The sequence below is a fragment of the Suillus fuscotomentosus genome (assembly GCF_016647785.1).
Source record: "Suillus fuscotomentosus strain FC203 chromosome Unknown F5891scaffold_12, whole genome shotgun sequence".
NCBI classification, from domain to species: domain Eukaryota; kingdom Fungi; phylum Basidiomycota; class Agaricomycetes; order Boletales; family Suillaceae; genus Suillus; species Suillus fuscotomentosus.
Window position 1 is genome coordinate 839,628 of NW_024539524.1, and position 26,492 is coordinate 866,119.

At 47.7% G+C, this 26,492-nt stretch overlaps 9 protein-coding genes across 9 annotated transcripts; 4 read left to right on the forward strand and 5 right to left on the reverse strand.

Annotated features, from left to right (window-relative positions):
* Positions 1-291: 291 nt before the first annotated feature.
* F5891DRAFT_1017998 (uncharacterized protein) lies at positions 292-2,586 on the reverse strand. Its single transcript, XM_041361023.1, has 10 exons — positions 2,439-2,586; positions 2,273-2,377; positions 2,057-2,202; positions 1,913-2,004; positions 1,614-1,863; positions 1,495-1,566; positions 1,316-1,446; positions 1,145-1,264; positions 691-1,091; positions 292-578 (listed from the first exon to the last, which is right to left on the reverse strand). The coding sequence occupies exons 1-10, from the start codon at positions 2,558-2,560 to the stop codon at positions 392-394; spliced, it is 1,626 nt and encodes a 541-aa protein (XP_041229300.1). The 5' UTR covers positions 2,561-2,586; the 3' UTR covers positions 292-391.
* Positions 2,587-2,727: 141 nt separating this feature from the next.
* Positions 2,728-4,264, forward strand: F5891DRAFT_83639 (vacuolar protein sorting-associated protein 26-domain-containing protein). The gene is made up of 8 exons (XM_041373238.1): positions 2,728-3,029; positions 3,085-3,157; positions 3,215-3,371; positions 3,420-3,584; positions 3,635-3,810; positions 3,860-4,002; positions 4,055-4,081; positions 4,133-4,264. Exons 1-8 carry the CDS (start codon positions 2,886-2,888, stop codon positions 4,136-4,138), a joined length of 891 nt encoding a protein of 296 aa, XP_041229301.1. The 5' UTR covers positions 2,728-2,885; the 3' UTR covers positions 4,139-4,264.
* A 64-nt stretch (positions 4,265-4,328) lies between these two features.
* Positions 4,329-7,069, reverse strand: F5891DRAFT_83682 (uncharacterized protein). The gene is made up of 5 exons (XM_041373239.1): positions 6,546-7,069; positions 6,286-6,413; positions 6,043-6,219; positions 5,640-5,994; positions 4,329-5,587 (listed from the first exon to the last, which is right to left on the reverse strand). Exons 1-5 carry the CDS (start codon positions 6,701-6,703, stop codon positions 4,438-4,440), a joined length of 1,968 nt encoding a protein of 655 aa, XP_041229302.1. The 5' UTR covers positions 6,704-7,069; the 3' UTR covers positions 4,329-4,437.
* A 1,435-nt stretch (positions 7,070-8,504) lies between these two features.
* F5891DRAFT_1018022 (WD40 repeat-like protein) lies at positions 8,505-10,522 on the forward strand. Its single transcript, XM_041361024.1, has 8 exons — positions 8,505-8,591; positions 8,639-8,903; positions 8,965-9,131; positions 9,187-9,230; positions 9,285-9,359; positions 9,410-9,841; positions 9,891-10,085; positions 10,133-10,522. Exons 1-8 carry the CDS (start codon positions 8,586-8,588, stop codon positions 10,293-10,295), a joined length of 1,347 nt encoding a protein of 448 aa, XP_041229303.1. The 5' UTR covers positions 8,505-8,585; the 3' UTR covers positions 10,296-10,522.
* A 115-nt stretch (positions 10,523-10,637) lies between these two features.
* On the forward strand, positions 10,638-12,639 carry F5891DRAFT_83912 (uncharacterized protein). Its single transcript, XM_041373240.1, has one exon. The coding sequence runs from the start codon at positions 10,769-10,771 to the stop codon at positions 12,269-12,271; it is 1,503 nt and encodes a 500-aa protein (XP_041229304.1). The 5' UTR covers positions 10,638-10,768; the 3' UTR covers positions 12,272-12,639.
* A 1,033-nt stretch (positions 12,640-13,672) lies between these two features.
* F5891DRAFT_946823 (NADPH oxidase B) lies at positions 13,673-15,873 on the forward strand (the record flags this gene model as incomplete). The annotated part of the gene is made up of 7 exons (XM_041374699.1): positions 13,673-14,045; positions 14,094-14,596; positions 14,654-14,874; positions 14,926-15,204; positions 15,258-15,477; positions 15,532-15,660; positions 15,715-15,873. 7 exons carry the CDS (start codon positions 13,673-13,675, stop codon positions 15,871-15,873), a joined length of 1,884 nt encoding a protein of 627 aa, XP_041229305.1.
* A 260-nt stretch (positions 15,874-16,133) lies between these two features.
* Positions 16,134-18,202, reverse strand: F5891DRAFT_1210646 (uncharacterized protein; the record flags this gene model as incomplete). The annotated part of the gene is made up of 7 exons (XM_041369175.1): positions 16,134-16,946; positions 17,002-17,211; positions 17,264-17,701; positions 17,754-17,763; positions 17,827-17,868; positions 17,923-18,089; positions 18,158-18,202. 7 exons carry the CDS (start codon positions 18,200-18,202, stop codon positions 16,134-16,136), a joined length of 1,725 nt encoding a protein of 574 aa, XP_041229306.1.
* A 2,100-nt stretch (positions 18,203-20,302) lies between these two features.
* F5891DRAFT_947137 (uncharacterized protein) lies at positions 20,303-23,795 on the reverse strand (the record flags this gene model as incomplete). Its single annotated transcript, XM_041374719.1, has 10 exons — positions 20,303-20,514; positions 20,566-21,209; positions 21,262-21,400; positions 21,453-21,632; positions 21,686-22,083; positions 22,134-22,332; positions 22,359-22,498; positions 22,551-22,744; positions 22,799-23,170; positions 23,229-23,795. The coding sequence occupies 10 exons, from the start codon at positions 23,793-23,795 to the stop codon at positions 20,303-20,305; spliced, it is 3,045 nt and encodes a 1,014-aa protein (XP_041229307.1).
* A 1,630-nt stretch (positions 23,796-25,425) lies between these two features.
* On the reverse strand, positions 25,426-26,075 carry F5891DRAFT_1185370 (uncharacterized protein; the record flags this gene model as incomplete). Its single annotated transcript, XM_041366546.1, has 4 exons — positions 25,426-25,543; positions 25,595-25,841; positions 25,896-25,973; positions 26,030-26,075. The coding sequence occupies 4 exons, from the start codon at positions 26,073-26,075 to the stop codon at positions 25,426-25,428; spliced, it is 489 nt and encodes a 162-aa protein (XP_041229308.1).
* Between the last annotated feature and the right edge of the window lie 417 nt (positions 26,076-26,492).

Sequence of the window (26,492 nt, forward strand, 5' to 3'; positions counted from 1 at the left end):
TTTGCAGCCAAGTCTTATACATATTTCAACACTCTCATCCAAATTTCCAATAACACCATATATGTTCCATTGCAAAGGTCACTTGAAGGATTACTGTAATATTATGAGGGAGCATGAATGGACAGTTGGGTTTGAGAGTGAGGTGTGGAGATGACAATCCAGATACTCTCAATCAGATTAGGAACCAGTGGGCAGTGCTCCTCCATCTTGAACTCTATATAACTATCTTCTCTCCTATGCTTTTAGATTTTTGAATTAAATCAACAAACAAAATTTGTCTTGGGACCTTACTGCGAAGAGGTGGTTATAATTTGAACAATAATATTATTTACAACAAACAGTCCTAAATGCAAGATGATCATCATAATCCAACAAAGCTTGAAACACAATTCTAAAAATCTCCAAGATCGACCTCTATCATTTCGATGACAGACACTTCCAGGCTCTTGTCCTTCTTCGTGCCTGTTCGCGGGTCCGACAATGCTAAAGGTGGGAGCGGCGATATTGATCGTCCACCGGCCCCATCATGGGCCTGCAGTGCAGGCGTACCAGTCCCATTTATATTCGGTGTGCCCGATCTGTATGATATTCCAGTTGTATTTGAAGTTGATGACCAGAGAAGCGAAGCATGATGCAATCAAGAGCAAGACAGATGACCAAGTGACACCAACCATAATAGTGAGTACAAACCTTGATATTGTGTCGTTGAACAACCTTGGGACAGTTTTTAATCTCGCACTCGGGTCCGCTGGGGTTGCGGTGCCTGAGGCATTCAATTTGCGTTCCCTTCGTTTCCGTTCGGCCTCCAACATTTCCGCTTTGCGAATTCCTTCTAAATTAGCCTTGCGATTACGCTCATTCACTTTTGCGAGTTTGTCGTTGAGCGACTCTTCACCCCCATTCCGAGGAGGAGTGGCTACCGCGGGCAGCTCTGCCAATTTGACGTCAATTTCAGAAACTTCGGCATAGTCCTGTCGCCGGATTGCAAGTGTCCTGGCCTGCACAAGTGATGAACGCTGCAATGTGAGGGATGCACCAGATGGTAAGTTCGATAGCTGGCTTTTCCTTGCCAACATAGCGGTGATGTCGCTCTGAGCCCAGTTCAGCGGTGACAACTTTGAAAAGGTAATGGAAAAGTTCATACTTCTGTCATAGGCTGCGTGATCAACTTGGACATCTGCGCAACCTTTTTCTCAAGGGCGCGCTTGGATGGTAACTTGACGTCGTCTGCAAGGCACACTTTCCCTAGACGTTCAAATTCTCGCTAGATCATAATACAGTGAATGCAAACGGCTACTGGCGACGGAAGACAAACCTGTGTGAATGGGGCGTTTGACACCTTGTCCATATGGAACGCCTTGAGGGACTTGCCATGCTTCAGCTCAAGCGTCTGGTTCACCGTGACATCGTTGATTTTATATGGCTTCGTGAGATTTACTCCCAGGTCTGGCTCAAATAAGGCAAAACATTCACGCTCCAATTTCTGACACTCACTTTGTATCTCACAAATCCTGTACTGTGGCTGATCTTTTTCGTCTTGGCCCACAAGATAGCGAACCCAACCACCTTTGTTCTTGAGCATATAACACATTATAGACCACTACAGCACTCACCCTTCACATAGTCCTCGAACCAGGGAGCCATGCAAAACTTCGCAAGATGGTCTCGCGTTAATCTGCACCCCATGAGGTCCTCCAGCGACGAAGGCTCATCCGCAGGGTCAGGCTGCCTTGAAAATAGCTTCCTGTCTTTCTCTTCTTCCTCTTCATAGCGTGTTATTTGACCATCCTCTTCCTCACCCGAAGACATGTCCATGTCATTGGGCGAGGAGGACCGATCTCGCTTGGGAGAGTGCGTCTTCGTCTGCTTCAAATATAAGAGACGTGAGTACACTGTTGATCAGCATACGCACACGCTTCTTCTCGTCCTTTGCTTTTCGCCTAGCCTTGAGTTCGTCTAGTGTACGAGACTTTTCTTTTGTGGCGCCTCGGGAAGTACGTTGGCCTGCAAAACAATAGCATCAGAAGAAGCCTGCACCATAAAGCACTCTGAGTACGTTTTGCAGCTTTCGAAATACTCTCAGGATCTCCAGATTGTGCTTGAAGCATCTCATGTAGCTTTCGCTTGTCTTGTATTCGCATCAGCTCCTCTTGCCGTCCAGCGAGAATTTCTTCTCTTTCAATCTCAGGCATAGAAAGTAGCCTAGCACGTAGCAATAGATTGATGGAGGCAGTGTCAAAGTTACACTTGCACATGTGTTCAATGTACTCACCGCTCCCTATCCGACTCATCTATGTACTTGCCCTCAAGCGGGAACTTTACGTCCGATTCCTCTTCACTCTCCGGCCCATCCTCTGCGTCACTGTCATCTGAGACTCTGTGGTTCCCCGACATTTGTAATGAGCACAGCGGTGAGCCGGATCAAGGAGAAGGCTCACTCCGTTCTGCGCTTCTTGGCTGCGGAAGCCCTAGAGCTTGATGCTTGGTGTTTACGCTTTTTCTCAGTGGCGCCAGCAAGCTCAAGGAGCTCATCATCGAAATCACCTTCGAAGTCGGACATGGTAGAAAAAGTAAGGAAGCAAGAGTGTCGTACGAAAGCTGTTCGACTGTGTTGCTGTGTATTTACAAAGACCCCCTAACAGAGGGGTGAGAGTGTGTAACTTATTTGCCTTATTTGGAAGTAATTGTACCCTGCTGTAATCATCACTGGTACTGTGCCTAATGGACGACCGTCATCTCCTTCAAACTCATTGCCTACACCGTCAGCGCCCAACTAACATCAATTTTGATAGTCTAGCTAAGCCACTCATAGCTAGCCATTAGTCTTTTGTGATTCAAGTCGAGGCAGTAAATATTCGTGACTCCCTCCTCCGCGAACTTAGGGAATGGCATACTTTTTCGCATCCCCCGTCGATGTTGACATCAAATTGGAAGGGGAAGAGCTGCGGAAGCAGGTAGACATAAAGACTGACAAGGACCGCACAGCCTCATCTCCAGTCTATTATGACGGCGACTCAGTGACAGGGCAGGTATGTACTGCATCTTCGCCGGATGATTACGTCCAAGATGCTCATGCCGCTGCAGGTGACCATTCGCGTTCGCGATGGAAAGCGAATGACTCATGAGGGCATTAAGGTTGAGTTCGTTGGCAGCATTGGTGGGCATTCACCTATCTGTCATGGTTCATTGGCATCTCACTGCTGTTCGGCTTTAGAGTTGTTCTATGATCGGGGGCACCATCACGAATTCTTATCATTATCTCAAGAATTGGCATCGCCTGGGGACCTGCGCCAAGCTCAGACTTTCGATTTCCTCTTCAAGAATGTCGAGAAGCAATTCGAGAGTTACCAGGGCATCAACGTCAAGCTACGGTGCGACGTCTCTCGCGCTATGCAGATGCCAATTGACATTTTCTAAAGCTACTTTATACGAGTATCTGTTGCAAGGCGAATGGCGGATGTTACGAAGGAGAGAGATATCTGGGTGCACTCATATCGCATGCCTCCAGACAGTAACAATTCCATCAAGATGGAGGTCGGCATTGAGGATTGTCTGCACATTGAATTCGAATACAACAAGTCAAAGTATGTTATATTTTATTACACAACCAGCCAGAGTGCTGACCGTACGTCAGGTATCACCTGAAGGACGTGATTGTTGGCAAGATATATTTTTTGCTTGTTCGGATCAAAATCAAGCATATGGAGCTTTCTATAATACGACGCGAGACAACTGGCTCCCCACCAAATCAGTACAACGAGAGTGAGACAATCACAAAGTTTGAAATTATGGATGGCGCTCCTGTCAGAGGTAGGCGCGGACACACAGTTTTCTACGCTCATTACTGACCGACTCTCAGGAGAAACCATCCCTATTCGACTATTTCTCGGTGGCTTTGATCTCACACCGACGTTTCGCGAAGTGAACAAGAAATTTAGCACGCGTTACTACCTGAATCTTGTCCTTATCGATGAGGAGAATCGGCGGTACTTCAAACAACAGGTATATTGTGTTGTTTTGCGTTGCTTTACATTTACCTAACCTTAACAAACAGGAAATAACGATATTTAGGATACCAGAGGTACGTTGCAGAATTTTCCGTCGTGTTCCACAGACTAATTGTCCCGTGCAGAACTAAACCAATATTGCGCTACATGATTCTTGTAATCGCAGTCCGTTTAATGAGGCTAGCTTCTGCATTTTATGCATTCCACCCATGACAGCAGTTTCTATCAATACAGGAACGAGACACTATTACGGAGAAGAGAGGTAAAAAAGAAAGTTATACAGATACAGCAAAACTAATCGATTCTGAAGGTAGTTTTTTTCTTCTTTTTTTCAAATTTGCTGTTGCGGTGCGGAATGCAGTCACCAAGCAAAATCACCTTCTGGTCAAACACTGCCTTCACTCCTCTCCCTATAACTCTGTCTTGAATCTCACACACCTACTTCCCCGTTCAATCTCCGCAAAGCTTTCTCTCGGTTGAGCGCCGCCTGACCCCCGAACTGGTGTATGACAGCGTCCGCAGATGTAATTTGCATCCGATCGATGACGATCTGCAGCCTACCGTCGCGCAAGGTTTCTGCGCTCGATGGGGACATGAAATCGCCAGGATGAGTAGATGCACGTCGTGGATTGATTACCATTCCACCATCATACATCCTGATACTCGCAGGCGATCTGGAACGTGCGACGGTTGACCACTGTGAAGAATGCGTAGTGACATCACTGTGGGATTTGCTCGCACGCTCAAGCAAGTGAAGGGATGACAGCTGTCTATTGCGGCGTTTCAGTGAGTCCGAGCTCTCGCCTTCTGGCTGGGCGGTAGGGGCATGAATAGTGCTTCTTGCCTGTGTTGGTCTTGAGGGAAAACGGACCGGGTATTTTCCGCTGTGCTGTTGTGATACAGGTCTTGTCCATGCCAGCATGGATCCTTCCACGCGCGCATGCGCGGACTGCGGAATGGATATAAGCGGAAATTTGGGTTTGTGTTCCATGAATTCGCCAGTATAGAGGGCTGCATATTCGGTAGCTGCGTCCTCTTCGCCATATGACTGTGCAGTATTACGACGCGTGCTCTGTTGGCCAAGAGCTGGAAGCTCGAACTTGTCATCCACGTGTCCTTGATTGAGCACAGACTGGGGGTACGTGCTAGTAAGGCCGGGGGGGAAGTCAGGGGTCAGTCCAAGGACAACGCTTGTATCGTCGAAAATAGTCTGCGCAGACTGGCGCCTGGCATCATTGCGAGATGTAAGCACTTCTGCAGATGTGTTCTGGTCAGATCGCCTCCGCAATTCATCTGCATGGATAGCCCGTTCGGGAGGAGGGAGTGCGGAAAAGCGCATGCCGGTGTGCAAGACCGGCGGCCCGCCAACCTCATCGTGTACTGTTGCCCGTTGATCTGCCTCGCCCAGTTCCACATCCTTTTCAATTGAAGAGGGTTCGCGAGTCGGGTCTGGGATTTGTGAAGACCGTATGGTCATACGTCGATTGGCTATGAGCGAGTGGGAGGTCGATATAGGCTTGCCACGACGCCACAAGATCAGCTCCTTGTTGAGGAACTCAAAGTTTTCATTTTTGTCCATTCTGTGCATTGAATATGAGTAAATTGAACAAATGTGGTTCCGAGGAAACCCACCCCTTCAGTATGCCAACAATCATGCAAACCCTGGAAACCAGTCGTAGGATTCTTCTGGAAAGTGGAATAGCGAAACCGCCCGCTGCAAATCCAATAATGCCTTCAACAGCTCCTACTTTGATGCCGAAAGCAATCCACCCAGTGCCGTTGACAAAATGGCGTTCGTCGGTATTATTGGTGTCGATGCGCAGTTGATCGAATAAGGCCGTACAGAGGCGGTACAACGCGAGGAAGGCTGTTAGACATTGATAGTTCGTATACAGTGCAAGTGACAGCTGGCAGAGACTCAGCCATAGCGATTCGTTTTTGTTGGTGAAGTCGATCATGAGCGGGGCCCGTGGCAAGGATAAATTTTCTGACGATACATCAGTCATGAACAACACGAATGGATTAGATCTCTCACGGATAGACATTCCGAGCGATGCTGCGAAATCCAACACTCCAATCACGGGAATTAGACCGGTGAATAGATATTTGGCTGCAAGTTGGTGACGGCGAGGGAGGTAGGGAATGAATTCCCTACGACTCAGCCAGGCTAGATAGGAAGTGTATAACAGCATAGGAACAAAAGAAACAGATCCTGCAGCAACAGAAGAGTAGGTGTGGGTCTCAGCGTTCAGGCTCTCTGGTATGTATAGTCACATACCAAGGAATAGTTCGGCCACTCTAGAAGTGGCAACCGAATTCCGCGCAGCGGGTAATACATACAATAACTGGTCGACAAGCGCCAAGATAAAATAAAAAACACCATCTGCAGCTAGCAATAGGTGTACTCTAGATGTGAAGTCATTAGCCGATCGATGTGACAGATGGTGATAGATATTAAAGGGTACCGTCGCAAGGAACGGTGCAGAAACATTGAGCTCGATATCCAAGCTTTTTCAGCTAAAATTTAATCTGACGCACCTCCTCGATCTCCAGGTTGTATGGATCAAAAACAGGGAGAAAAAGAGCTCGATAACAGGAGGTATGGCGAGAGTGTGAATTTGAATGAGGTTCAGAGGAATGCAGCGAAGATTTTCTGCAGGAAGCAGACAAGCTACAGAGCCCAATGGTGAACTCATACTAGCAAGCAGCTGCTCAAGAAGAAGTATAAGCTTGTGGCAAGTGAATAAGGATCGTGGACAGAAGCCAATGAACGATGGCTAGAGTTGGCTGGAGGAGACTGAGACCGAGTATTAATATTAATGCAGTACTTGCTGCGAAGGCAGCACTGCGGGAGAGGCTCAGCCTATATAGCTGGCTAGATGATGGGGGATACAAATGGAGTCGTATCTAATCGTTGGACAACCTTTGAACGACAGATATAATCTTCCATCATCACGATCTGTGGATTTCCACGTGGCAGATGCTGATCGGCACTGATTGCCTTATTTGCACAATTAATTGTCGTCGAAAGGCAGGATTGGCAATAGGCGCGCGACATTGGACGTGTATCCACTACTGGGGCCCCCTGCACCAATATGCGTCGGTTCTCGCGTGACATGGCACTTTCCGAGCCAACAGCTTGAAGATTGCCGAGGTACCAAACGTCTGGTTCGAGACGTACTTCTCCATCCGCCGAGTCGCAGCTTCACTCAGTACGGCCCCATGTGCCAAATTTGATTTGCCTGCATTTGCTAATTTTGCTTCTCAGCCCTTCTCAGTTCGTGCGAGAAAGATGACGCAATGAAACAATGTACTTAGTATGTGGCATCGACGAACGGCAACCGAAACTTACCTGCTCTTGATCTTCTGCGCAAGTTGTGCCTGTATACGACCGAACTAGCGACCGGCTAACAAAGACTATTTCCAACATGGAAACAACGACGAGTCGATCACTGCAAGGATACGGGGGAAAAACGAATTGCAGAGGCGGACGATGTGCTGTCACATCGAGACCTTGTACTGCCCACTCTGCCTCACATAATGATATAGTCAAAGCAAATGAAATTATGAACGCAACTCATCAGCATAATCCGGAGAAAGAATTAATCGCTGATTGAACTTGGCGTCGGAAGTTTCCGACTCTAAAACGGAGCAACCGAGGAACATGGGCTGCATTGCTGTGATGGTAAAATGTGGCGGCGCAAACACTATGTTTTACATAGATGCAGCACCGATGCCCGGCCAGGTGCAAAAGTTGATCCCATTTTAGCGCGATGGAGAGAAGCGACTGATCCGCAGTTTCTCAGTAGCAACTGCACGCGACGCAAATGAACTAGTGAAAATATGGATGATGCAACATAGCTGAAACCTGGACACTCCTGTATCTGTTCCTCCATCGGAGCGGCACCACCATCTACCCTGGCAGCCATTACGGAGCACCGTCATATGATGAGCGGAATGAAGCCTGACGGCCATTTAAAACAGCTCAGACGGTGGATGACTTCTAATGCGACTGATCCAAGTGTGAGGGTGAGCGTTAATTGATGAAAAGCTATCGACACAAACAGATATGTTCACTTACTTGATACTACTAGTAGTACTACCATTGAACACCGCCCACACTACTCGACAGAAATGATCACATTTAGATATGCAAGAAAGTAGCGAGAGAAGGTGGCGGCGACAGCGAACGAAAATTCAACGAGTAACTTGGAAATCTTCAGGGGATGGTATATGCCGCATCGTGGAATGGTGTTTCAATTTTAAATCCCCTGAAGGGCCATTATTATAGACTACAGTGACAAACACCGTCGTATCTGCAGTTCGTAAATGAGTGTAATTAGATCAATGGCAGAAATGTCCAACATCTGGCAAGCGAACGTACGATGACTTCGAATGAGCTCCACGAACAATGTGGTTCAACACTATGTTAGTACTTACTAGCGATTCTGAGGTGTCGAAAAAAAAGACCAAACCGTATCAAATTCCCACGATGCATTCACACTTTGCAGAGGATTGAAACGCTTCCATGAATCTAAGTAAGTGACACCAGAATAGTTGTTTGCGGACATCATTACCATGGTGGTGAGCATTAGTCTAGTCGCATCAAGTAAATCATTGAGCCCTTTCAGAAAATATCTGTTCTTCAACATGCTCCTTCAGTACACCTACCTGCACGTCCTGGAGACCCTACGCCTACCACCCGCAATCTCGATCCCTTGATGCACCCATTTGCTCGTGCTCGTGAGCGGAATCGTGCTTTGAATGCTGCCAAAATGGACAAACTATTTGCCAAGCCCTTCGTAGGGGCTCTCGAGGGTCACATAGACGCGGTCGAGGTATTGTGCAAAAAGCCTGGGTCGTTGAGCGCTGTTGCCAGCGGTAGCTGGGATGGAGGTGCGTTGAGAAATCGACTTGGCTGACAACCATTTATGCCCCAAAAAATCTTTTCCCCTAGGCGTGATTTTGCATAATGTTTCCGAGCGTAAACACATCCGTCGAATACAAGGTGCCCATAAGGGCAAAGTGTCGGGCCTTTGTTTTGCTCAAGACGACCGGCTGCTAAGCTGCGGTGTGGACAGCAAGATCAAACTTTGGGACGCGAGCCCACAAGATGATATAACAGTCAGTTCCTCAGTTGGCGATGAGTTTTTTTGTATATCTACCCCAGTCCATCTAGGAGCAGCGCCCGTTGAATGAATATCCTGGGAAATCAGCATTCAAGTACGCTGCTTAGATACATTAAAATCTACATCTGATTGACACATCCCTCCACAGTTCAATAGATCACCATCGTTCAGATCCACTTTTTGCCACAGCTTCAAACATTGTTCAAATATGGGACGAAACAAAGTGGGCGCTGTCCATCTCTATGATCATGTCTCAGCTGATTTGGCATCCAGGAGCGCTGCAATATCCAACTTAACGTTCCCCACATCCACCGAGACCATCACGTCTGTGCGATTCAATTTGAGTGAAACAAGCGTACTTGGCAGCATTGGCTCAGATCGAACTTTCACCCTCTATGATATTCGCACAGGAAAGGCAGAGCGTCGTATTGTCATGCAGATGAGCTCAAACGCGCTTGCATGGTCACCAACTTTTCCAACGAATGTCTTGCTTGCATCTGAGGATCACAATCTCTATACGTTTGATGTCAGGCAACTGAAAACTCCCACTCACATTTACAAAGGACATGTTGCAGCAGTTATGAGCTGTGATTGGAGCCCGACTGGATTGGAATTTGTTAGTGGTGGATGGGACCGAACAGTAAGAATATGGAAGGAGGGTCAGGGCACGAGACCAGAAGTGTATCATACTAAACGAATGCAAAGGTAAGTCCATGTATCTCCGTTCGTCAGTTTGTTCACACACTGCGATAAGGGTCTCATCATCTATATTCACTGCCGACGCACGTTTTGTACTGACGGGCTCCGACGATGGTAATGTACGGATATGGAAAGCCAAAGCATCAGAAAAGCTTGGTATCATTACAGCCCGGGAGCGCGCCGCAATCGAATACCGGGATACCTTGAAAGACAAATGGAAGCACGACAACGAAGTTGGCAGGATTCAACGGTAACAATTATTCTGCTCGGTTTGATTCGTACTCACCAGGTGCACAGCAACCGACACTTGCCAAAGCCAGTTTACCAGGCTGCGAAGCTCAAACGCACTATGCTCGATACTCGTGCCGTCAAGGAAGAACGTCGGCGGAAACACACACGTGCCGGAGAGAGCAAACCGAACGCAGAGCGCAAAAAGGTGGTTATTACGGAGCAGACTTAATTGCGCACTCGACATTAGCCTATACCTATATTATAACCCCGTATCGTGACATGCAACAGCGCAATTCCACCCACACACGCTGCAACTGCCGATCACCCCAACTACTGGTGATTTATAAGTGGGTCGTAGCGGACCTTGCAACACGTTGTTAGTATCCATCTTGTTCGAGTATCCGGGGCTACCATGGAAGTGAATATTAGACCTCGAATTTGAAGGTTCCGGTGAAGCTATGAGATAATGAGCCACGTCGGCGGTCAAGGCTATTGTTGTTAGCCGGGAGTCTGATTCGACTTTGTGGGAATATAACAGCTGCGATATTTCAATTCATCTTCAATGATCGATTGCTTCCATACTACATACCATGGTAATGCTCTTGCACACTAAAAACTTCCAGTTGGTTGCCACAAACTGTTTTTGAATAAGCATTCTATCTTTGGAGTCTTCACATATGATCACCCAGAAACCCCTTGTCTATGCGCCTGCAGGTTTCCACCTTAGCTCCAGTGGCCAGACCTCGCATGACCAGTACTTCTACCTTCTTCCCCCGTATGCACCCAGTTCTAACTAGGGTGGAAATTTCACGCAGGAAACGCCAATTTGGCGCTCATCACCGTCGACTCAATAATAGAGGCTTGCCACCAGAGTTGCTCCTATTAATCTTCGAGCATGTTTACGCAGATAGCACGCTGAACGGAGAGTGGATTGCGTGTAGCCCGCAGTCTCGCACGCAGTTCCCATTTGCTCCCGCGGCCGTATGCAAGGCCTGGAGAGATGTTCTTGCGTCGGTGCCACGCTTCTGGACACGTATAATCATCAATCTTGATACCACAAAGCTTTCAGATATCAACACATACCTTCATCTCTCCCGAAAGCTCACTTTCGAAATCACCGTCACGCGAGATCAACGATTCCTTTCTAATTCTCGCACAAATAATGATGACGAGGGCGCCCAAGCAGCCACAGTGATGGCGCTGATTGTTCCCCATCTACATCGCTGCAGGGCTTTATGTTTCCAGCTCCTTCGCAGCTCCTCTTTGCCTGCTCTCCGCCATCTGAACGTCACTGCACCTCTCCTTGAACGGCTAAAGCTGCAATGTGGGGTCGATGATGGCGAGCATCCTCTCGTAGGCAGCTTAGTTCCTGAGCAGTGGCGCTTCTACGCTCCAGTGCTTCGGCACCTCTTTCTCAACGGGCGCAATCTCCGCGACGCTTGCGCCCTTCGCTGGGTCGAGTCACTTCAAAACCTAGAGGACCTATGTGTGTCGCGTTATTCCGGTGGCAAATACCCAACAGGAGAGTTACACCTGCACGACGTTTTGCTCATCGTCGACAGACTTCATCGCTTGTTTGGAATACTTCAGAAGCTGACTCTTCAAGATGTTTCATTTGATGGCATTCTCACGCGAGAGGACGGCTACGACATTCAGATCGAAGCTGTGAGCCTGCAGTCCATTGACCTCTCGACGGTCCGTACCATCTTCATGTCTAAGACCGGACCAGCTCCACGCCTTGTACACATCAAGCACGAGCTCTCACCTTGTGCATATCACATTCGCTTGACTCAGGCTGACACCCTCGTGCTGGAAGGTCCTTTCTCACACATGGCGAATGCTATTAATATCTGGGACGGCAATTGTCTTTCCATCAAAAACTGTCCCACCTTCGACGATCGTACCATTCGTGACATTCACCGTTTGTGGGATCCAAACAAACTCACGTCTCCAAACTGGTCCCAACTAAAGATAGACAATTGCACAGAATTCTCCGCCGATGCGCTTCTGGCCTTGATCGATGCACGCAACGATGCGGTGCAACGAGCGCGGGATAGAGACATCACATCACAGGCCCCATTCAACAACTTGCAGGTTTTGCAGGTATATGGCGGGCCTCCCATCTCTCCAGAGGACGCAGACGCGTTCAAAGAGAGGTTGCTCACCTTCGAATGGCATGAAGCAGCCACAGGTATAACACATTAGCGGAGTATAGGTATGCGAGGTTTCACATGTCACCGTTGACACACCCTGAGGGCGGGCGTGTTACTTTTTTACTGCAACTCATCTATCAGGAACTACACATTGATTTGTAGAATGGGCTACTACTATGTAGGGTACGTGGCAAATACTACTCCGGCTCAATTTTTACCAGGAGGGACGATCAGTAGGATAGAATACATATGGGTTGATCTCAATGGCGGATTATCATTCGCTCGAATCCAACCGTACAAGAGGCTCTGGATACTAATATATTACTGTGTAGTAGCAGTCATTCGATGTTACAGTTGACGGACAGCTGATATAATTTCCGTTGAACTCATGTGTACTTACGTTGCGTGCAGCTAAATTCCAGACTGTCTCTGTCAGTAACTGGACAAGCAGCGCCAGCGAACTGACATCCGCTCACGAGCCTAGCACAACTATTGTTGTGAAATTTAGCTTGAGGTCGTAGGTCGGGCCTGAGATCTTGAGAGACGGCCCATTGGGGCTCAAGCTCAAGGCCCGGTTGTCGGAGAGTCAGAGAATACCCTCACATGAAGTCACTGTCACGGTGGCGGGTCACCAAGTCGGCGGCCTGGTCTCTTGAATTTGGGCGTGTAGGTATATGCTGTGTTATCAATTTTAGCTCCTCGCAGTGCTACCGGAACCGTTGTCAAATACCTGTGCCCCTACCATAGGAATGGCGAGATATTCGCCCCGAACCCACTGGCAGGGGCGCTGCGGTAATCCATTTGGTTTGATTGAGACCACTCGTAGTCTAATCATATATCTGTCAGCTCAAGCTCACCGTGACTGAGCCAAGGGTGCGTATTGCAGCCATGATGGACTCCGAGTCGGAGCTATCTGGACAGCCTGCTCCATCAATTTTGATTAAACGGTGATGAAGCCCTGCCGCAATAATGATGGACCTGATCGAGTTGAAGCACGAGGATAGAAAGTAACTGCCAGGGCATACCAGGGGGGATAGTATGAGGACCATACCATTTCTGTTAAGTTTAATCGTACGCGGTCACAGGCTTTCTAGAACACAGCCGGATGTCGCTACTTATCTGATATGTGGAATGATGGGGCCCTGGGGGCGCAGCCTTAGTGATGTTCTGGCTATCAGAATGATATGCACATTTTCGAAACATAGCACTGCAACTGCAAGTAGTAGTAACGAAGAGTAGCCACACGGGGTAGTTACCTGTAGTTAAGTGATGTCGTGGGAATTCGAATGATCGTCGAGGAACAATAATGCATAAATTGTCTTCTCATGATACCTTGTAATCTTACCGTGCCCCTCCCATCATACATATCCCTTCTCTACAGCAGGCAGGTCCTCTCTTTTGTTATACACGCAGGTCGTTCTTTGTATCATTCAACTATTGACCGGAACAACTCATGTCCGATTTCAAACGGTCCTCCGGTCTTGATTTCAAAGATCGTAACCCATTCAGAGACCAGGACCCCTTTGTCGACGGCGCGGGTGACTATGCACTACCAAACCACCTCCAGCGTAACAAAACAGAACGCTTCCGTCTTCAGGGTATCCAGCAACCTCTTCCAAATGCTGGCATTGGTGCCCCCAAAGTTCCTGATGGTCCTCGAACTCTCGGTCAAAAGTTTGACCTGTGGATGATCAACGAGGGTGGAAAACGCCTCTTTTTCTCTGCTTGGATCTTTTTCCACATGCTTGTTATTGCTTTCGGTTTCATGAACTACCAGCTCAGTGACGACCTCACTGGAGCCCGCGCAACGTTTGGCGTCACCTACGGTAAGCATTCAGATATGTCGCGTAGGTCCCCCTCTAATATTACCATAGCTATCGCTAGATCTGCAGCACTTGTACTACATACCGATGTTATCTTCATTCTCTTGCCAGTCTGCCGAAACTTCATCTCCCTGCTTCGCAGAACACCCCTTAATTCGTTTATCCCATTCGACAAGAACATAACATTCCACAAGGCAACAGCCTGGTCCATGGTTGTCTTCACTCTAATCCACATCGGTGCTCACATGCACAACTTTTACGAGCTTGCTCTAGCTGATCCAGATGCAAATACATTTGGCAAACGTGTGCTCGTCTTCTTGCAAGCAAATTTTGCCACCGGTCCCGGTGCTACGGGTTGGATTATGACTATTGCATTGGGCGTCATGGTCTGGTTCGCTATGGAGAAAAGGCGCCGCGCTAACTTCGAGAGGTTTTGGTACACACACCATTTGTTTGTCGTCTTCTTCCTCGCTTGGCAGTTCCATGGTATGTGGTGCATGATCAAGCCGGACAGAGAACCGTTCTGTTCCTTCAACACTATTGGTGTCTTCTGGGTGCGTGAACTTTAACAAGCTAATTTTGTACCATCGCTTGACAACGATTTTTTTCAGCGATACTGGCTCATCGGTGGCCTCATTTGGACATACGAGCGGATTTTACGTGAAGTTCGTTCACGTCATAAGACTTTTATCTCCAAGGTCATCCAACACCCATCTAAAGTCGTCGAAATCCAAATCAAAAAAGAGAAGACCACTACTCGGGCAGGGCAATATATCTTCATCTCTTGCCCAGAGATCTCCTATTTCCAGTGGCATCCCTTCACCCTTACAAGGTAAGTCAACTCCCTAATCGCTTTTGCGAGGAAATGCTTATAATGCCACAGCGCTCCTGAGGAAGATTATATTTCTGTGCACATCCGTGTCGCCGGTGATTTCACCGCTGCGCTTGCCAAGGCTGTCGGCTGTAACTTCGACTCCAAGGATTCCAAGGATGTCGATGCCAGTGGTGGGAAGGTTATTGGCACGAACACAAATCCGCCGCTCAACCGTGTGCTCCCTCGTATCATGGTTGACGGTCCGTTCGGTAGTGCCAGCGAGGACTTTTTAAATTATGAGACTGTCCTCCTTGTCGGTGCCGGAATTGGTGTCACGCCCTTCGCTTCGTGCGTATCACATCCCTCATTTACTTGATGACATTATTGACCATATACATTAGCATTTTGAAGTCCATCTGGTACCGCATGAACAACTTGAACAACTCCAAGCCCACCCGTCTCTCTAAGGTCTACTTCACTTGGGTCATCCGTGACTTTGGCAGCGCCGAGTGGTTCCACTCGCTACTGCAGGCTATCGAAGAGCAGGACACGACAAACCGAATCGAGATCAATATCTACCTTACTGCAAAGATCAAGGAGGACGACATGAACAACATTATAGTGCGTGGTACCTCGTATTATTGGTAGTTTCTGTACTAATTATATTTTCCTTAGGTCCAAGATGTCGGTGCAGAGAAAGACGCTATCACTTCGTTGCGTGCTCCCACTCATTTCGGCAGGCCAAACTGGGACAAAGTGTTTAGTTCCATGGTTGAAAAGCACCCCGAAACTGATGTTGGAGTGGTTCGTAGCTTGTTGTTACTGTTAACTCGTTCGCTCACCCCCGTTCTTTTCTAGTTCTTCTGTGGCCCCCCAGTGCTCTCCAGGCAGCTCCACCAGATGTCCAACAAATACTCCAATCCCAAAGGCACGCGCTTCTTCTTTGGCAAGGGTGCGTTTCTGCTTGTCCCTCCGCTGCCAGGCCTAGCTGACTCGTTTTGTGCAGAGAATTTCTAGGGTAGTCGGATCTTACTCTGCACTCAGTGCTACTAGTACTGTAGTCGGGTTGTTTTTGTTTCGCTGCATCTATGTGTAATACTATGAACATGAACCACAGGGATATAAAATGCAGGGGATTACCACTAGCTGTGGGTAGGTATATATAATCCAAAGTAGGGAGTGGTACTATGATACGAAGTATATCCACGAAACTAATGACATAACTGATTACGAGTTCGTTGCTTTCCTATTGTCGTGAAGGAAACTCCAGACCCGTTTCAAAACGAATCCGTTGCCAGGCGGAACCTATTCGGATTCTCTACTAACCAAGGCGGCGGTGGCGTCCCCCACAAACTCTCATACGCGTTCATCACGTCTCCTTGGTTGATTGATGGCGTGAATGTGATCTCGTGTCGCCCACATGTGCACTGCTCAAGCTCCCCGGCTTCTACGAACGTTGTCTCCAATGCGCAGTAAAGCTCTTTCTTATCCTTGACATGGTATACCTGGCACCAAATCTCCAACAGCTTGCGCACAAAGTCGCCCATGTTGCCCTCGCCGCTATCAACGAGCACTACCATCAAGCAGTCCGCGATCTTCTCGTGGTTCCACCCAGAGGGTTGCGCCTCCTCCAGATCATCGTCCTCGCAGCGCACGACGTCGCGAGTCTTCTCCCATGGTACAGATGCTAGTGTCGAGCGGCTTCGCGCGTGTCGCTTCCGCGAGGTCCATACCACCGGCCGCGAGCGGATGACACGCCCGTCTGCTCCCTTGCGCAACATGACCATGAGATCAGGATGTCGGATGCAGCCGTTGACAAAGGCTTGTGCTTTAGCGTCGTTGAGAGATAGAGAGCCGTACAGAGACAGGTTGCGCTTCGTCTCCTCCCACATGGGCCCGAACGACTGAGAACCACTATCCGTGCAGATGATGGAATGCCGAGGTGAGGAGAGCGGTATGTCGCTGGGAATGAAACCCGCCAAGATCAGTTCTTTCGCACCGTCGAAGCCGTATTCGTACTTGATACACGATTGGGAGAGGGCTGTCTCGGAGAACAAGGCAAATCGGGTCATGGCAATGACTTCGTCCATCTGGAGAACTGAAACATAGGCTACTAACTCACGGGTGCATGGTATAGATACGTACCGTCTTACACGCCGTGCGGAGGCAGGAGTAGCAATGGTAAATTGCCATCATGTGACCCCAGGCGTGCAAAGGCCATTCCTCACCGCTGGTCTCCTTGAAAACCTTGCCCCCCAAGACCATCACGTAGTCGCCTTCCCTATTGACCCGCAGAACGTCGTCCACAGCATCCCTGATATCGTGGACACACAAAGTCTTGACAGCATTCCAGATCTTTTCCAAGGTCACTAGGTCCAAGGTTGTCGTCATTGAGAAGCGCCATGACACTATCGTAGCTCTGAGACAAGAACATGAGGGCTGGCTCCGTGAAAATTCCGCGGCGCACATAGGCGTATATGACTTCTAGTCGTTCATCGTGGTACCTGGAGGTAGAAGGAGTGCAGCAGTATCGGGCCAGACGGGACCTGATCTTCTCCAGGAATTCCACAGACTTCTCGCGCAGTACCGCCTCCAGAGGATCGTCGATAGCTGCATCCCGGTCGCTTTCTATAGAATGGAAGGAGGCGTCACGACCAAGAGATTCGTCTTCATAGCCTGAGCAGTCTCCTGAATCGTGTGCATCAGGGTCGCGATCCAAGACCCAAAGCGCATTCTGTGCCTGTAGGATGAGTTGATAGGCCCGCGTCTCGACGTAGTACAAGAATCTTTCGACTTCAGCACGTTTCTTGACGAGGGATTCCCAAAAGGCTTTGTGACCAAAGTCCTATTATCCTGCAGGTGAAATCAGGTTCAAAATTCCGCCTAGAATCTCATACCATGTCATTGCTATCATGGCAAAAAAAGTAATGCGATCAATGAGGTCAAATGATACGGGAGATGCCTACTCACCCGAAAAAACGCTCGGAGAAGTAGACTCGAGCTTCTATACATCTTCCACCGACACTCAGTGAATGACAGTAAAATGACACTCATAAAGGCATGTACCTGGTCAACAAATTATACTTGAGCCTCAAGCAATCATTCCATTCCTTGAGGAGCGGAAGGGCGGTGCACCCCAGGATTGTCGTAACATCGCTGCACGCCGGGTTATCGACAAGTGTATCTAGTAGTGCATGATGCGCCTTGTAGTTTGCATAAAGCTTCAGTCGTTCCTAGAACGAGATTCAAACCACCGGCTTAACCCCATAGAGTACCGCTACTGTGTGTTTGAGGAACTAACCTCATTGTGTCGTGGGCACCAAAGTGGACCATCAACAGTCGGCATACTACACTGTATACCAGCAGAATATAGGGCAGCGCAAGTGTCACGCTTTTTCTTGGGTGACCTTGACATGGCGTGAGGTTGGTGTGATCAAGGGAGAGCTGTGAGGCCGAGACCAACGTCCGGGCAAGTCGGTAGTGGTCACAAGAGTCATGTGATGAGTGACAATCGCGTTAAAATTTAGACTTCGTCTGGTCAGCATGAAGATCGAAACAACGTCCAAGTCAAGGTATGGCGCTATATCTGCACATTTATTATTTGCGCGTTCCGCGGCTTGCGCGCTGCGCGTTTTCGTCAATCCAGAGTGGGCGCGTTTTAATCAAGAGGTTCCGCATTCCCGCACTGCGCGTTTTCGCCAATCCAGAGCTGGCGCGTTTTGATTGGAATCAAAACTCAACTTGAAGTTTCCACCATGATAATTATGATCTCTACTTTCCTTCAAGCAATTTGAGACTCGGACCACTGCAGTATAGTATTTGTACTGGTACAAACATCACTCTATACAATTGAACACGACGAGTCTACGTCGTACGATGGATGAAGTCCTTGTGGTTGAACATGAGTAAAACTAACATGAGTACTAGTAAGACTATGGTGAAGGAGGCTCAGGCTCGAAAACCAGTTTCTCTACTAGGAAGCTGCAAGTCTCAGAAAGAAATTGTTCGGCGTGCTTGAATGCCGCTCCCTGATCGAGAATCTTGAACATGAGGTCTTTGCATCCTTCACTGACACGTCCAAACTGCAGTTCCTTGAAGTGTTTGACGGCGTTGTCGTACGGCTGTGGATTCCTACCATCAAGAAGAAACCGGCCCATTCCATTCCACCAAATTGCGTGCCAGTCCTCGTTGCAACCAGTTAGGTCTTGACACTCAGTGCAAGATCTGGCAAACACTGTGGAAAGTCGTGAACAGGTAAGCACTACCATCTGTGAGCATGCGAAACACACGTACCAACTCATTTTGATTAGCAACTAACTACATGGTACCGTTGGCGGAAAAACCCTGCTCGCTTGGGCTGCACGAGTGGTGTTAAAGGAGCTTTGAAGTTCGACACTGTGTTAGCTGGTGGTGTAGAAATTAAGGGGACCCGGGCACCGCAAAAAATAGACATTTACTCCTATGAATACTATGGAGAAAAAGTCAAGGACACTGCAGACGCCGAAATCAGAGTACAGAATGTTACTGACCGCGGGCCAAAGCTGAATAAGCGCCGTGAGGTGTCTGTGTTCAAGTGAGTGATGCGTGATCAAGTTGATGAGGAAGTGCGCTTACCTAATATTATGAAGCTATCATGTTGGCGAACTTGAGAGTGGGGCACAGTTTGATCAGACTTACGCCAATTCACAATACCCTGTAGGTATGATATATTAATATCTAGTATTGTAGAAGGCTGATGTTATATCAGAGCCTGTGGTCCATAGACCATGATGTATCAACTCGCTCACCTTTCCTGCAGGCTGTGCTGTGATGTATCACGTAGACAGTGATACATCAAGTCCGATGTCCTGCATCACATGATATATCACCAGTTTGCGTGATGTATCCCTTCAAACACTTGCATGATATATCATTAGTTTGCGTGATGTATCACCTTCAAAGCTTGAGAGGCCCGCGTGATATATCATTAGTTTGTGTGATACATCACCTTAAAAGCTTGTGAGGCTTGCATGATATATCACTTTCATTAGTCTGCGTGATACATCACCGGTTTCTGTGATGCATCACCTTGGAAGCTCTACACGAGGCTCGCGTGATATATTGCTTGCGAACAGAGTTTGCACATCATATCACCTTCAAAGTTTGAGGCCTGCGTGTCACGCGGGCCTCAAACTTTGAAGGTGATATATCACTGGTTTCTGTGATGCCATCACCTTGGAAGCTCTACACGAGGCTCGCGTGACATATTACTTGCGAACGGAGTTTGCACATCATATCACCTTCAAAGCTTGCATGATATATCACTTGTAAATACATAGTATATTATATACTCGCCCTCGTCAAAAGGAGGGGAATTGGGGTTTAACTAGGAATGAAGATCAACTGCGAGGGGAGCTTGCCATGAAGAGTTGGCTGCCCACATGAATTTGAAGTGGACAGCCATTTTTCAGCGTAGATTGGCCTGGCGTTGGGCATAAGCAAGTGCACCCTCTCCGGCTTGCAGTGAGCTAAAAGTACGTCGTGAACCTTGCGTGTCCCACCAGCCAGCGTGCCAGTCGAGAAATGCAATGACGCGGCGCATTTCCTCATGCAGTAACTGCACTTCTTCCTCCCAGCGATGAGCTCGCGCTCGTGCCTTGCACCATTCAACACGTAGTGCTATAAAATGGCCAGGTCAGTGAGAAGCACCAGTGGTTAGAGCGTACTTACAGTCCTGCAGCCCTAGCTCGTTGCTGTTGGAGCCTGAAGTCTTCCAGATCCACGATATACTTTGCTGCCCCATCGTTCGGCCATCGTCGTGTTTGAGTGGTACCGCATCCTTTTGCTTGTCGAGTGGCTTCAGGCTCCTCTCCCAGTTGTCGTTCTTGCCCAGCCTTGATGCCAGATTCAGAAGTGCGCTTCTAGAGGTGGAATACTTAAGTGATAAGGCGTCGATGCGACATTCAGCGTTATTGATGATTCCGTTTGCTCGGGTATTTGCTCGCTGTCCTCGGATAAATGTATCCTTATACTTGTAAAGATGGTATCGCAGGTTGAGCACAGTGCAGAGGTCATTCAGTGTGTCATACGCTTGAGCTTCACGCAACTCCCACTCATGTTTGAGCAAGCGGTCGTCACACAGTACTCGATGGGGTAGAGAGGACGGCAGGAACAGGTTAATGTTGTGAACCTTGGCTTCAGTTGCAACGTCATCCGGTGACCGCAGGCGGGAGACGCCAGGCATATACAACAACTGTACCCGGCCCCATGTGTCAATGCGTCGGTGAAGAGCATTCACCCGCTGTAAGAGCTTTCCCTTCTGAACATCTGTAGCGTGTTGTCCAACCACCTTGGCATCAAATTCAAGACGGCGCCTAGAATAGAGTCAGTTTGTGATCCAGTGAAGTTCAGAAATGTCAACGCAACTGTTGATCTTCAAGTTCTAATTCCGATGAAATCAGCACTGATGGCGAGATATCATCATGTAGGGACACATCGTTACCGCGCTCAATCTCTGTGGCCTCTGCCGTTGATAAGGCCAGACGCACGGCAGCCTGAGTCATTGCTGTTGAAAACACCATCAGCTTCTCAAAATGCGTTGAATAGAGTACACGTACTTGTCGTAGCTCTGTCTTCAAATGGGTTCGGTCGTGAACGGTCTTCCTCCCATGCCTCAATGTCCTTCCTCCATTCAGCTAGCTCATCTGTGGCAAGAGAAGCCTCGAAATTGGTGAGATCGTTGACACGTTCTTGGACCTCGATTAATGTGAAGTTGTACTTTCGGCGGAAAATTAAACCTGCGAGACAGAAACTGTAAGTTCAGATATTCAGTGAGAGGCCAAAAACTCACCCATTGCGCATATCTTCTTCCAATTCCAATCATTGAAGTGGTCGTCTAAGGTATCACGCCTTGAACCGGGACCCATTTCGCGTGTACTTGTAGCAATGGAGTTTATGTCCGCCCACCCGCGCTCTGGAGCTTCACCGTCCGTGCGACCAACACCCTTGATCAGATTGAAGGAGAAGGATGTCTGGCATTTGGCGATGTGAGCTGGCAGGTGAAATTTCGGTACGAGGAACACAATGGACTTTTCGTGGTGTTTGATGTGGTACTGGTGCGGGAAGGCGGACATACGTGTCCAGATATGCTTGCTCCATTGGCAGGCGATATCGTACGATATATTTAATGCCACTATGTCCGATGAAGACCGCATGCTAGAGAAAAATAAGTAATCCATATTAAGGTACCTGTATTGTGCTGTTAATAATAATATGACTAAAAAGTGAACATTATGCACCGTTCACCCTTTTGTAAGTCGCCGATGGAGCAGGGCCGTTTGAAATTGTGTCGTGCACAATCGATGGTACCGGCGCCAGTGGCCGCAAGCCCACGCGAGACTCTTGTATCTGCGAGATTTACCGCATTGTGACTGGAGCACGAACTTATCTGCACAGAGTTATACTTAGTGCCCAGGACGAATAGAATGATGGACTTACCTCCTGGGCAGCTCATTCTTGTGAACTGATGAAACTTTTGTAGGCATGTTCCTCTACAAAAAAAGCATATCCGTGATTGAGACCAGGATCGGCCGTGGCCGAAGAGACGTTACGGCGAGCCAGACGAAAATTGGCATCAATGCCCAGAAATAAGGCATATAGGAATCTGGATCTGTGTGAGAGCAAAGTCGGAGGGAAAAGATGCTAAACGTACATACCGTATTTCAGATGGTGCGTTTTCCCATCCATCTGGCAGATTTTTTCCTACATGGGGACATGCAGGACATAATACAGCACATGCGCCTGGTTCAGTTGCTGCGATACCTTTGGGGTGATGACCTTGACCAGCGCGTTGCATCTGCTTGATGAACCGCCACTCTCGCATCATGCGCAACATAGATTCATAACGGTCCTAGATTGTAATATGACAAATTAGAAGAGAATTAGAATTAACATTAGCACATACCTTTGGTACATGAATTCCTGTATTGTCCGTCAAACGGGCAGCTGTTTTGTAAAATTCAAACGTGGAAACTTTGGACTCGAAAGACAACATTTGAAAGTATTCCAGTGCCCGAAATGTCGCGGCTGTTTTGGGATCGACTGTTGTGGCAGGAAAGAGACGAACACGTAGTAGTTGAACGATGTGTGGCTGACCAGAAGCGCATCCGCAGAAATCTAACCCCACTTCGTAGATACCATTGTAGTGGATGATAACGAAGTCGTCGTTGAAAGCAGGGAGTGGGTTGTCACAACAAACACCAGAGGTGTGTCCAAGTTGCAAACGTATCCCCATGGACTTCGAGGTAATATCGTCGAATGAGATGCCATCCCAACGCTAAGTTTAAAACACAAGAGTCAGTTGATGTAAGGAATGTGAGTATCTATGCACATACCTCCATTTTATGAAACGGCTGTCTTGCATGTACACGGACCATACACAAATGACAGAACATCTCGGAACCGTGACAATCCTGACAATGATATATCGCAGCTTCCTCACCACAAACACAAATGTCTTGCGAATAGTCGCCCTGACCCTCCAGACGGAGGAATTCCTCCAAGAACAAGTTGGCATCAGATTCCCATAAGCGCAAGGCCTCACCATGAACCACAGTGCGTTTTTGCCTCACAAATTCTACAAACTCCGGCGTGTCATTTTGAAGGTTATCAGGAAAGTCATCGAGAGTTGTAAAGTTAAACTCTGTAGTCTCCAGTAGGACTTCTGAATCTCCACGACGGCGTTTCCCTGGAGAATTTGGAACGGTGTAGTAGGTTGAAGAGACGTTCAACCGCCCACTTTGTCCTGTTTCAAAACTGCTGTGCTTGTGTTGTTGAACATCACGTGTGTGTTGAGGCGCATCATTGGTATCGTTATTCACTGCTTTTGAAGCAGCAGCACTGTGCGCATAGAAATCGCGCTGATAATGCTTCAGGGCTCGCCGTCTCTGGCCTCCAACCATTTGTCGTCGGTGTTAGTGAGACGCAGTTCACAAATTTGGCTGGTTTATATTAAGACTTGTCTGATATATCAACCGCAGTCTGCCAAACGAGTAAGTCGGTGAACATTGCCTCATCATAAGCTTCAACACCTCCTTCGTCTATTATTGATATGACTTCCTTCTCTATTGCAAGCCGTCTCTCCATCAAGTCCACCAGTTCCTGGCTCTGCTTCAACAAGAGGTGATATCCAGTCCCAGACGTACATTCAAGTTGTTGCACGGCATCATGTAACTTGGTAGCATGCACCTGCAGACCCAGCAGAGTAATACATACATCATTCAACTCAGGGCGTAGCACACTCCAACCCTCGTCACTCACTCTCCGGAGCACTGCGATAACGCGAGATTGCATAATGCGTGCCTCGGGAACACCAGACTTGTACCCAAGTTCAGTGCTCAGTTGGTCTAAGGTGCGAAACAATGCAACAACATCCTGTTTGTGAAAGTGTAGATACATATAGCACTGTATATCAAGGAAATACGTACATCATTAAAATGACAACTTCGCACCCGCCAACGAGTTCGAGACTTTGCCTGCTCCGTAGTCTTATTGCTACAAGAAAACAAATAAAATTCATTAAGTATCTTGATAGACTCTGAGTGATTGAAATTGAAATTGACTGTTGATAATGTTGTCGTTTGCTCTGCAATCGAGCTCTGCAGCGTTCTTCTGCAGTTCCATATTTTGGTGCCATTGCGGCAATGATCTGAGGGACAAGGTGTATGTAGTAACGTACCAGTAATTAGTGTAAACAACTCACTGTATTGTTTGGTGGCATATGAGCCACACTTCGGGACAGACCTGTACTATGATAGACAATATAAAATTCAATTTTTGCAACGCGGATGACTTGGTGTCTTGCTGGATACTGGCCAGATGGTGGCGAGCTGGTAGGTAAGTGTCACAAAGTAATATACAGTTGTACAACATTTGGTGTGCTTGCGCAAGAAAATGCTTTCGACAATATATTTTAACACAAGTGGCACTGAACAAAAAAAAACAAAAAAAAAACATTACTGAAGACATCCTGAAATCAAGTTGCGCTGTTTATCAACATCATCATGTGCCTTCGGCACATGATGCAAAAGGAGCGCTTCGCGCTCCTTTTTGCAGATGTTGAAAACAGCGCAACTTGATTTCAGGATGTCTTCAGTAATGTTTTTTTTTTGTTTTTTTTTGTTCAGTGCCACTTGTGTTAAAATATATTGTCGAAAGCATTTTCTTGCGCAAGCACACCAAATGTTGTACAACTGTATATTACAATATATGACGATATATGACGATATCTTCTTCTCACAGGTTCTCTGATGTGACTCAACGGCAGACCTGGACTTTCTGATGGGCCTGTGATATATTATCGGCCATGCGAGAATCACTGTTGGCATGCTGAACCGAGCTTAAAGCTTATCAGATGACGTTGCTTGTGAGGCCTGGGTCATACAAGACTCGCATGTCTGATTCAAATGTAAATATTTATCATGATTGAGTATCTAGCATATGTAAGAATGAAACGGTTAATCCCTGTGGAACCTATTCATTGGGGACACCCCATGATATTTTGAGTTTGCAGTGACAAACAGTACTTTCACGTTAGACCGTCTCACCACACCACACCGCCAAGGCAAGCCTGAAATACTCCTTAGCTTCATGGAGTGTGGTGAAGTAATGGACAGTTGTGCCTGGGGCATGAAGCGTCCGGGTGGTAGATCTATGAATAATTAGATGCAGTTCAGATCAAGAGCAATAAACAGCGACTGACATTTCACTGTATAGCCCCACACCAAAATGACTAGTGGTCACAAACCAGTTAAATTCAAGAGCAGGGTCGAGGTCAGCGAGTGTTTCAGTACCGCTCATACTGGACTCTCCCCCATTTTCAGAAGAGGAACTATCGAGACTGTTGTCAGCAGCAGCAGCCACGGGGCCAATACAGATATCGTCAATAGAGACTTCTGAGGAAGTGTCCTCCTCTTTTGCCGGGGAGCGGTCTTCTGGGCTATGAGAGACTGTGCAATTTATGAGTAAAATGAGAGAGGAAAATGTATGCAAGTTCACGGTACCTGTTTGTGTATGGACTGAGCACACCTCATCTTCAGGTCGGTAAGGCCATCCATATGGTTTCGGTGACGATGGGGGAACTGTGTGAGATGCGATGGTGAGCAAGCACTTTGGTGATATCATAACGAAAACTTACCATGACCGTTCTGTACCATACGTATGGCCTCGATGAATTGCTCCATCGTGAAACATGGGTGGCGGAGCATTTGTACGGGTTGGTTGTGGGTGTTACAATCACTCTACTTCCTTTACTTCTCACGTATCTGCCATTATGCCCTACATTTTCCTTAGCGGCTTGACTTTCCTTTCTTGGTCTTACTTCCGTATTCGACTCTTGTACTATTATCTCACCGTAGCCCTGGTCCGTGCGCATATAGTTTCCTATTTAAGCACGTGTACTTTACTTAGAAACGTCACTTCAATCTTACTAGGTTTTGTCCAGAACTTCCTTCGCTTAACGATCACCAATCTTAAGTCATCAGAACCGATCTCTTAGTTAAAGCACTCCTTTAACTAAGTCTAAGAACCCCTTCTTATTTGAAGGGCTTTGCAAATCTCAGCAACACGAACGCTCTATCGAGCCCTTGCTGTTAGAACTA

Excerpts from the sequence above, each read along its gene's own strand:
- F5891DRAFT_1017998 (XM_041361023.1), bottom strand. The coding sequence starts at position 2,560 with ATGTCCGACTTCGAAGGTGATTTCGATGATGAGCTCCTTGAGCTTGCT. Across the intron at positions 1,265-1,315 it reads CAAACGCCCCATTCACACAG|CGAGAATTTGAACGTCTAGG; the intron begins GTTTGTCTTCCG and ends ATTATGATCTAG. Across the intron at positions 1,092-1,144 it reads TCACGCAGCCTATGACAGAA|AGCGACATCACCGCTATGTT; the intron begins GTATGAACTTTT and ends AACTGGGCTCAG.
- F5891DRAFT_1018022 (XM_041361024.1), top strand. Across the intron at positions 9,231-9,284 it reads CCTGGGAAATCAGCATTCAA|TTCAATAGATCACCATCGTT; the intron begins GTACGCTGCTTA and ends ATCCCTCCACAG. Across the intron at positions 9,842-9,890 it reads CATACTAAACGAATGCAAAG|GGTCTCATCATCTATATTCA; the intron begins GTAAGTCCATGT and ends CACTGCGATAAG.
- F5891DRAFT_83639 (XM_041373238.1), top strand. The coding sequence starts at position 2,886 with ATGGCATACTTTTTCGCATCCCCCGTCGATGTTGACATCAAATTGGAA. Across the intron at positions 3,158-3,214 it reads TGAGTTCGTTGGCAGCATTG|AGTTGTTCTATGATCGGGGG; the intron begins GTGGGCATTCAC and ends GTTCGGCTTTAG. Across the intron at positions 3,372-3,419 it reads GGCATCAACGTCAAGCTACG|CTACTTTATACGAGTATCTG; the intron begins GTGCGACGTCTC and ends CATTTTCTAAAG.
- F5891DRAFT_83682 (XM_041373239.1), bottom strand. The coding sequence starts at position 6,703 with ATGAGTTCACCATTGGGCTCTGTAGCTTGTCTGCTTCCTGCAGAAAAT. Across the intron at positions 6,414-6,545 it reads ACAACCTGGAGATCGAGGAG|AGTACACCTATTGCTAGCTG; the intron begins GTGCGTCAGATT and ends CTTCACATCTAG. Across the intron at positions 6,220-6,285 it reads AGTGGCCGAACTATTCCTTG|GATCTGTTTCTTTTGTTCCT; the intron begins GTATGTGACTAT and ends CTGTTGCTGCAG.
- F5891DRAFT_83912 (XM_041373240.1), top strand. The coding sequence starts at position 10,769 with ATGCGCCTGCAGGTTTCCACCTTAGCTCCAGTGGCCAGACCTCGCATG.